General features: G+C 41.6%; 1 protein-coding gene across 1 annotated transcript in view; it reads right to left on the bottom strand.

Moving 5' to 3' along the window:
- Positions 1-10,439, bottom strand: part of VPS8 (vacuolar protein sorting 8 homolog (S. cerevisiae)) — a gene marked incomplete at its 5' end in the record, with an annotated part of 80,860 nt that overhangs the window by 19,058 nt on the left and 51,363 nt on the right. Inside the window, 6 exons of the mRNA XM_010138986.1 lie at positions 1,280-1,362; positions 2,773-2,851; positions 4,826-4,929; positions 5,669-5,711; positions 6,136-6,225; positions 6,905-7,046. Coding sequence (XP_010137288.1) covers positions 1,280-1,362; positions 2,773-2,851; positions 4,826-4,929; positions 5,669-5,711; positions 6,136-6,225; positions 6,905-7,046 — 541 coding nt within the window. The remainder of the gene's footprint in view (positions 1-1,279; positions 1,363-2,772; positions 2,852-4,825; positions 4,930-5,668; positions 5,712-6,135; positions 6,226-6,904; positions 7,047-10,439) is intronic.

Here is a 10,439-nt window from a genome sequence, read left to right as displayed (position 1 = left end):
CCTAAGGACAGGAATCCCAGCCTCTAGAAAAGGGGTTTTCTATTTCTGCTAAGAAACAAAATGGGATGAAACACTTGAAGACTGCAAACAAGAATTTCTATTCATCCCAAGGGAGAACAGGATCTTCTTCCATACCATAACACCTCCCAGCTGCATTATCTTCACAGTGATTACCAGTTTGCCTCTCACCCCATTGTGGTATTTCTCACCTAACCCAGGAAAGCCTCCCTGTCAACCTCCCCATTTATTCCTTCACAGCTCCAGTACCATTTCCTGCCTACATGAATCATCAAACAATGCCGGATAGGAAACTGTATCTTATGTCCCAGTTGAAACTACACTAAATAAGTTATTGAAGAGCCATTATGTTTGCCCTACCTTTGATAAAATTACCTTTCATTTGATCGTGTTTTCTAGCCATTCTTTTACAACATCTTTCATGGCCTTTAATTATGTTTTTTTTTTCCAAAAGCCAAGATTGTGCCTAATATTAAGATCAGACTAATATGTTCATAGAGGTATGTCTTCACCCTATGAAGCCTGTAAGCCCTTTTCTACACTTTCTTCTTTCATATGGAACAGAAACCCTGAAGAATAATTCAACTTTCCCAACCCTTCAATCATTCTGCTCCGCAACGCAGATGATCTCTAATTCATTTTCTGCATTTCTCAAGATTTGCTATTAAATCCCAATCTCATCTTTCCTCTATTTTGCAAATTAAAAAAATCATATCCTCTTGCAATCGCTCAACCTCACATCCCGTTTTGAATTCAGCCCTTCTACAAGACATTTGCTGCTCACTAACGAGCATCTCCAAAATAATACATTGCACCATCAAAATGGCCCATCACGACCTCTTTCTCCAAAGCCTGCAAAGTGCTTTTAGTGTTTTCACAACTGTCCATCTTAGAGCCTTAGGCCAAATGGCTTTCAACAAATTTAGTTCCAAGTTCTGCAAAATTCACCATGGCTTTGACCCTAAAACTGCTAAGTTTCAGTTCAAAGTAATCACAGCCCTTGAGATAGTATTTCACTTGATCTGCAGAAATTACCTCAATTTGTTTCTCGCAGGTCTATGTGCTCCCACATCTCCTCAGAGAATGAGGTCCCCCAGATCATTCTACCAGCTTTTCCAACTTGTATCTCACACAACGAACTTGTACTGAATTGCTCTGAACCAGACAATTAGCTAATCTGATCTTTAACGTCCTTCAAATTACTCTTCACAATAACTGAGTGGCACAGCTTGGTTAAAGCTGCTTCTTTTCAGAAACTCACCTGTAGAATTCTCTGCAGGATTGAAGGAAGAGCAATAAATGCAGCCATGTTGTTGAGCACTTGCATTGTCAGACTCTTCAAAGCTGAAATATCAATCATAAAAGCCACCAGCAATTCATTAGGATTCAAGGAGTAAAGAGAGATCAATCTGACAGATTAAGGGAGTTTTATTTTAGTTCATGTTTTTGAGTTTGAAAACAGCTTTTATATTTTTTTCTTCTGCATGTTTTGCACTAAGCACACACAGCTTTTTGTATCAGAAAGTATATTTTAAAATTCTCAGTATCACGATGCCTCTCCCCTCCCCTCCCACACCCTACCTACAGTAAACGTTCACATTTTGAGACTGACTTTGTAGCACTGTCATTCACTTTTCCTACTGTGACCAAAACCCAGTTTTAATGCCTTGTCCGTGTTAAGAGTCCCACAGACTCTAAAATTTCCTAGCATTAAGCTTTGCATGAACCTTGTTCCCCAAAAGAGCCAATATTCAGAAATACACGGACCTGGCAATTCAGCTTATTTGTGAGGATAATTAGCTAGTTAGAGCAGTTTGGTAAGGATGTACATTAGGAACAAAACCAAAATAGTTACGCAGGGTCTCGTCATTTCTGGTATCCCTTCAGATGGTTACTTTTCTGCAGGAACTAGCTCCCAAAAATGGATATCTAGGGGACTTTCTCAATTTAGAAGAAAAGATGAGTTGAGGGAAGAGGTGATTTGTATTTTTGGGTTACTCATCTCTGCAAGCCTATCCCCAGGAGTACAGACATAGCTAACAGTCACTGGAGGAAATAAACAGAGGGAGGACAGACAGCATGATCACCACCACACTTGTAGTATGTTGTGATCCTTAACAACGCACAGCTACAATCAACTATGGAGCACAGGGCTGGAACGGACCAAAGGACATTATTTGGTCCCAAGACCACAATACCTAAGCTGTTTTTAACTAGTCTTAGGTCTCCCATAAAGCGAGTCTTTTCAAGGTGTCCTGCTGACATCCACAACCGATTCAGGGAACTAGAACTGTAGCAGAGAATTTCGCTGGTGTATTCAATCAGTTCTACTGATTTCATATACAATAGTCAGGTGCAGGGATAAGCGTACAAAAAGGCAAGGCACAGACAATGACAATGTATGGTGTCAGAAGATCCCTAAGTGCAGACTGCAACCTACTTACAACCTAGAAAGCCTTTGTACACACCGTGCACATTGGGTTTTTCAAAATGGTCACCCTCAATGGAACCAACTTATTAGCAGAGGCTACAGCAGGGTCCCCCTTCCAATCAGGACTAAAAAAAAAAAAGCATCTGATAGCTGCAGCCTACCAAATGCCCATCTGGAGCCACTGCAGTTCAGACGTACTGCAGGAGCCGAAAATTTAGGAACTGAGTAACAAAATAGATTCTCTTCTATTCATTCCGTAGAGGAGGAGAGATAACACACAGATTTTGATTAATATTTGAGTTCGCAAAAGCCAAAATACTTACACTCAGAGTATCGACACTGGGAAGAACCAGATAATTTCTGTGGGGACATCATAGCCTCCAGCAGGGGAAACCAGAGGGCCTGAAATAATTGAAGGTGAGTCAAAAACCAGCAAGTACACCACAGCACGAAAAATGAGCTGTGACCAATGTCAAGAGTCCGTTTCCAAAAAACTCACTTTCACATTCTGCAGAACTGAACTACGCTCCTCACAACTGCAATGGAACAGAACTGAAACAAGTTAAAATAACCTCACAGCAAAGCACTTAGGTAGCTTTCAGTCTGCACTGCTCATGTCTTAGATTGAGACACCACTTGATTGGGGTCTGAGCACTGGAAGTGAGACAACAATCTACTGTTACTCCAATCAGTCCCCAACTACTTCTCCATGTCTGGAAGTGAGACAACAATCTACTGTTACTCCGATCAGTCCCCAACTACTTCTCCATGCGAGATGCAATCTCTCTGGTGTAAAGACTGCTCACACAACGGGTAGCACAGTAAACGGATCCCGGCTGGAAAGGGGCATCTGAATTCTCCAGGCAGTACCCAGGAGTTGTGAAAATTCTCATAATACCGTGCTGGGAAAGTTGGTCCTTCATTTGGTGACCAGAGTCAAATCTTACTTGGGCATCAGCAAAGCAATTCCAGCAGGTGGAACAGGACCCAGAGTTAGAGCAAACACAAATCTATCCAATTACACGGCCAGGCTGCAGCACTCTGGGTGTGCACACGGACACCTCTTCAATAAGAAACATCGGCTGTCCATTGCACAATAAAATCATTTAAGAGAAGAAATCGAGCAGGTCACCTCATACGCTGGACAGTGCTCAGAAGAAATTACAGAATCCTAGACTTCCAGACATGCTGCCTGTTCAGATGCTGGAACAATATTCTTGGTTTTGGGTTCAGTTACATAAGTTATGCGTATTCATAGGAGTAGAGATGCCTTCTACGTCATTGACATGAGCAAAATGGAAATGCAACCTCAGTACAAGGAAACAGGCAAATCCTGTTCTCTCTGCAAGAGCTCAAACAAGCTGTGTAGTCTCCAGCCCTCAGAGACCTGGCTGACATTAAATTCAGGATTTGTGAACTGTCGTGGTTTAACCCCAGCCAGCAGCTAAGCACCACACAGCTGTCCGCTCACTCCTCTCCCCTCCCAGTGGGACAGGGAGAAGAATTGGGAAAAAAAAAGTAAAACTTGTGGGTTGAGATAAAAACAGTTTAATAACTAAAATATCACAATAACAACAATAATAAAAAATATGATAGTCATGAAAAGGAATATAACAAAAAGAGAAACAAACCCCAAGAAAATCCAATCGCTCACCACCCGCTGACCAATGGCCGAGCAGTGACCTGCACCTCCCCACCAACCCGCCCCAGTTGAGCAGTCTGAGCATGACGTTCTATGGTATGGAGGGATGGAGCATCCCTTTGGCTAGTGCAGGTCAGCTGTCCTGGCTACGCTCCCTCCCAGCTTCCTGTGCTCCCCCCTACTGACAGAGCATGGGAAGCTGAAAAATCCTTAACTTAGGAAACACGCTACTTAGCAACAACCAAAACATCAGTCTGTTATCATCATTATTTTCACACTAAATCCAAAACACAGCACTGTACCAGCTACTAGAAGGAAAATTAACTCTATCCCAGCCAAAGCCTGGACATGTACATATTCAGGGCAGCAATATTCTGCAGCCACAGTGACAGCAGCATCAGCTTCGTGCCACCGTGAGGTTGGCTCAAACTGGCTATGCTGTCTTTAGCGTCTGATTGACATTCAAGCCAAAATGTCAACTGAAAAGGGGGAAAGGATGTTGTCTCATCATCTTCTCCACTGCTGACAGGCACTTCATTCTGCACTTCGCCCTTACAAGTGAGGATTTCTCTCCTGAACCAGTACAAGGATGTAAGGCAGGGGAAAACAATGACTGCTTGAGAAATACCAGTATCCAATAGATGGGGAAAGGAGAAGCATGTGAAGAGGAAGTTTCAGGAGATGCAGATTTGTTGATTTTAGTGATACAGTTTTTTATTTTTTTATTACCTTACCTCTCGCTGTTGTTGGTCTAAATTGTGTGAATTTCTCTGGCAAAGGGCAATTGTTTTCATTAAGGTATCTTCAATGCTTTCTAGCAAGGGGACTTGAGCTGAGCCTAAGTGTTTTGGGAAAAAACAAACCGCAGTTATAAAAACTATTAGATATGCTAACTGCCAACCATTCTGCAAAATAAAATCCTGCTATTCGTCTGAAGTCTATTCACTACAGTGAGCAAATGAATTATAAAGACAGGGCCCAATTTCAGGCACTTTCCCTGAATAGCACAATCAACTGGCACATAAAACATTTCTCATAATTTAATAAGGATGATCTTACCTGTGGTTTAGGATACAATTAATTAACAAATACGGGCACTGCATTTAATTAGGTGCCCATGAGTCCTCAGGCTAGCAAACAGTGCAGCTGTGCATTACTCATTTTCTGTAGGCAGAACACTCTTACTTCTCTAAGAAGTTTGCTTCAGAAAATGCTGCTTCCAGATGTTTCTCATTACTGTTCACACATAACGCCTGCTAAAGCTCAGTAAGGAGTTCTAAGGGATTCTAACACAGGAAATGTGTCTGGTAAGCCAGTAAGAGTACCAGTCACAACCAAAAAAGCTAACAGGGCAGCTGACCACAGCTTGTTCTAGACCTATAGCAAGACCAGAGCCACAGAGTAAGGAAGCATCATCAGAGTAACTACCACAGCCACGTGAATGTAAATTAACGTCACCGCAACACCCAGGAATCTGAAATAAGATCTCATTATGCCAGCTGTCAGGCACAAGCATTTTACATTTTTGTGTTTATCTCTTTTTAACAGAAAATGGAATTTAACTTGATAACTCTTACCTTCATCATCTTGCGTAAGCATCAGCAACTTGCTCTGCAATCGCTGAAACAAAAGAGAGAACTCAGAACAGTAAATTTGCAGAATCTTGATAGAAATGTTTTTAAAAGGTATGGTTACAAAGGACCACCCTCGGTTTTTTTCCCCAGTGTGACTAGCATAAACGTTTGTCCAAAAACAAAAAGGAAAACAGGAGCTGAAAGATGATTTTTGATTACGAGAAAACAAACTTCAGCAACTCTTATCTACTAGATGTTTGAAGACATGCCAGAAAAATATACTGATCCACCGAGTCTGCAGACAACATATTATGATTTGACAGAAAGTAAAGGCTTCCACAGATTTTAGTGGTAAACAAATAGAGAAACAATGACAATATCAAACTTTCACAAAGGCCATCATGCTGACGGCATGTCACGCCACGCTGGCACGGCAAAAATGCCACACTCAGGATTTCAGCATACTGTACCTCAAGCATAACCAAAAAGGCACCATGGACATCTCCCTTCTTCTCCAGTAAATATGAAGAAGCTTCATGGAGCTGATATTTCTGGGTTATCTGAATTAAAAGGGAAAAAAGTAAATGTCTACCTTAAGGAATCTGCCAGTGTTTGTTTCCTCCACAAGACAAAGATGACGTGGCAATGGTCAGAAAGGATCATGTCTCCATGTGTTAATAGGCACGTTATCCAGACTGAGCAGCACTCCTACTTTCCCCTGCTACCGGCTACGCGGTGTTTATTTCTCAACTTGCACTACTGCCAGCACTCAAATATTTTTAAAGAACAAAAATAATCTGTAAATCAAGATCAAGGACAGATAATCATTAAAATTTTCCTAACGGGAAGACACAGTCACTCTCCCAGCGCTAGTTGAATTTTGGCAGCATTGCTTTCCAAAAACCCCAGGCCCATGATTTCATACACCTTCAACATATGAATCAACATTAATAGAGCCAGTCTCTATTCTGCAGTTACTCAGTAGCTTCAGAGCACTAACAGCCTTTTTCTTATTAGCCTTGAGACTAAACTCAGAATCGGTATATTACATATAGCTAACATGCTGCAGGAGAGCAAATCGGCAGCTCAAGGCAGGACAAGCACTCTTAGAAATGGATTGGAAGAGTAACCAGGAACTAATCCACGACCTAGGCTAAAGTACTTCCACAGTGCCTTAAAGAGGGAGGAGACGATTTGAATGCTTCCCCTAGCCCCTGTCCTTATACAGGTCTTTCCTACCTGGATGGTTTCTTCCAGCCTGCAGTATTCCAGAACCTTAAGCGTCTCCAAAACTTGGTCTGGGCTGTACTGACAGAGCAGCTCAATGAACTGCTCAGTGATGCAGGGTGGTAAGTGTATCAGGTCCTGGTTAATGCCTTCTCTGGAATAAAAAAGGTGCAGGAGACTCAAGTCAAATTCTAGCCCAGAAGTTTGGCTGGAAAAAAGAGTTTCTTATTCAATTGTGTGTTGTCTTTTATCCTTAAAACGGCAGTAAGAAATCTGGTTTCAAGTGAAAAATTATGCTGTTTCTACTAGTCACTGGTGCTGGAGGTCTGTTAGTAGGCAGTTCATTGGTTCCACAACGTATTCTACCAATGCCTCAGTATAAATTGGACTATCAAAGACCCCTGCGAAGAATGATACCAGCAGAGACCTTCTCAGCACTTCCGTGGCAAAGAGGTGCAAAGAACTCACCTAATTTCTTCAATGAAACCTTATGGTCTCTGAGTGGACTTTTTAGATGCTGATTGTCAGTTTGGCCTGTAGACCTTCTCTGCATGTGTTTACATAAATATTTTGTTGCTTTTTGCTTATTGTTTCTGAAATTCTTCTTTATCTTCCTTTACCACATTCATGTTTCACCTGCTACAATATGATCGTTTTACCTCGCTGAGATATGAAATGCTTCTTTTAGGGAAACATCCCCATTTTTATTAACATCCTCTTCTCAGACAGAACAAAACTGGTGAATTCAGTTTTGCTCCCACAGAGGCAGTAACTGTGCACTTTACGTTCACTGGTAGAGCAGATCACCAGCTGTAAGGTTTTGAACCAGATGCTGCATATTGACCAGCCGAGGGTTTTGCAACCAAGCTGCACTACAGAACCAAAGAACTAAAGACATCTGCCTCATCTCCCAGCATGGGAATTGCTCAGTCAACACAGGTAGGTGAAGTGCTCTGCTGTGCTTCCTGCCCTTGTTATCTCCCTGACCTCTTCTGACCTGTCACAAGCAACATTGCCATGATGGTCAGGTGCTCAGCACTGCAGACCTGATGCTGTTCTGGGTAGGGCTGTGGTTAATCCTGCCTGGCCTGAGCCATTCAGAAGGCCAAACTAGGGCTTTCCTTCTGGTTCTAGTCAAGGTAATTCTGCTGGTGAAGCTCAGAATACAATTAAACTCATTTAGCAAGAGTGTCGCTGTAAAAGAGATTTCTCCAATTCCTTTCCAGCAGCAGCTGCTGGCACCACAGTGGTCATTTTCTAATCCTTTGGCTTATTATTAAATAAACTCCTAATGTGAGGGAAACAACTGTTTTGTGTGAATTGTGTGACTGTAAGTTGTGTACAGTGCTTATGACTGTCTCTGTGTCATGACTGTTTTCTACTGATCTTGTTTTTAAAAAGAGCAACATAAAGCAAGAGATTTCAAAGAGTTAGGATGGAAAGGATTGTACTTTCCTAGAGATACATACAGCCCCTGCAACCCTTCAAAATGAACAGCGGTTCACCACCTCTGTAGGTTAAACTTCATGTGGCAGTTCTAGGATAGCTGCATCAATGCAGAGAAACAGCAAAAGTTTATCCTGTCTAGGAAACAGGGCTCCTACATCTGTTCTGAAGCTCCTGCTAGGAAAGGAACTAGAATCAAGGTATTTAGTTTTGTTACCTTTCTGAACTGAAATTCCTAATCAGGAGAAGATGTGTTGATGCGCAAACCCCACAGCCATGGGATGGAAAAGCTCTGACATACAATACTATCCTATATTTCCTGGGAGCTACAAGAGCTAACAGGATTATTATCATCCAAGAAAGGCCAGGAGAAAGCTGTACCACTAGCAAACCAAAAGAAGCTTACTGTGATTACAATGTCAGTCACTTGATTATATTTGCCCAGAAATGAAAGCCTCACACAGATACTGATCACAGTGTCTGAAGTAAGGACACAGTTGTACAAAAACTGTATCTGAACTAGCGTATTCTGACATCAAATAGAGAATGGACTTCTGAAGGACCAAACAAGAACCCTAAATGCTGGCCACCAGTGGGTCACCACCCACTCCTGCCACAACATACACCCTATAAACTCCCTATAAGGGAGTGAGTGTTCTAATCTTTTTGCAACTAGACTAAAATAAAGAAGCACTTTCTATCTAAAACGATCTCTGTCTACCAAAATGGGAAAAATGGCAAGTCATACATTTTCAGTAGGCAAACAAACCTTAGTCTGGAAATAACTCTGGCACTTCGTATTCGTGACTTCATGAGCAAGCTGCCCTTTTCCTTAACCATTTCACTCAAGAAATGCAGAGGAGAAAAAAGTGGAAAGAAAGCTGGATTTTGATAATGTTAAAAACTAACCAATAGTCTTGAGGCTTGCAGGTCCTGCTCAGCTCAATATCATTATGTTCATCTTCAATATAACCATTCCAAACATCCCCCCGCCATAGTCTACATGCTCTTTCCTAAAAGGAAGAGGTAATCACCGGTTTCTCACAAAACCTGGCACAAGATACCTGATCAGTGTGAAGCCGTATCAGAAACTACAAGTTTAGGTATTTGTTAGTATACTTATAGATGCAGAACACTGTATTGCTAAGTAAGTTAATGTTGTTGTAGAAGACACAAACACATACTGCAGACATGCTTCACTGTGTTAGGCTCTTCGAGAGGAAAAAATAGTTTAAAATGGAAATGTAGCAAAGGCTGTGATTAGCGAGCTGAGCAATACACACGACATTCTCTGCTTTCTGTGGCTGCTTATAAGATACAAACAGACACATGGTTTTAATTTCCCCAGGCAAGTTCTGTAAACCCTGTTTCCCCCCTTCCTCTTCCCCCTCCTTTAAAATAAATCTCTAGCTAAATTAAATGGGCCAAATTAATCCCTAATGCAATTCTACCAACTAGGATAGTTCTGCTAGCATGATGAGTCTTGTTCCCATACGATCAAGCAATCATTTGTATTTCAGTCATTAAAAGCACATTTACTGCTCTAAGAGTCTTTATTTTAGTAAGAATTTTGCACCAAAAAAAAAGCCTATATAAACTTTTAGGTAGACTGAAAAGAGACAGATGTTTTTAAAAGAACTTAATCACTCACTTCAATAGATGGTAGAAGCAGACAGCCTCACAGCACTGAAAACAGACCACAGGACCCTGAGTGTTATTAAAAAAAAAAAATCCAAAAAACAATGCCCCTCCAGCAGCCTAGGTTCTCTACAGAACACTTCTTACTGACAACATAGGTTAATAACAATAAGTAAAACCTTGGGCTTCCAGGCCTTCTGCCTTACGGTCAGTCACTGCAAAGTATTTAGTAGTATTTTGTTCATTTTTCTTGTAACTGTTCCACTTGTGCTTTATCGAGTGTTCTGGCAATTCCAATCCACTCAGCACGTGGTTTATCTGCATTACTCGGGGTGCTCAACATCTTGCTGCAGTGCAGAGAGTTACTGGGCTTTGGAACACAGAGGGAAAAGGAGCTGTTCACAAACACTCCTAAGGCGCACAGCACAACGAGACAAGCCACGTGGCCTAATGCACCCTGCTG

The sequence above is a fragment of the Buceros rhinoceros genome, unplaced genomic scaffold, assembly GCF_000710305.1.
Source record: "Buceros rhinoceros silvestris isolate BGI_N320 unplaced genomic scaffold, ASM71030v1 scaffold10430, whole genome shotgun sequence".
Taxonomy (NCBI): Eukaryota; Metazoa; Chordata; class Aves; order Bucerotiformes; family Bucerotidae; genus Buceros; species Buceros rhinoceros.
Note: the sequence above shows the minus strand (reverse complement) of the source record. Positions and strands in the feature narration are given on the sequence as shown.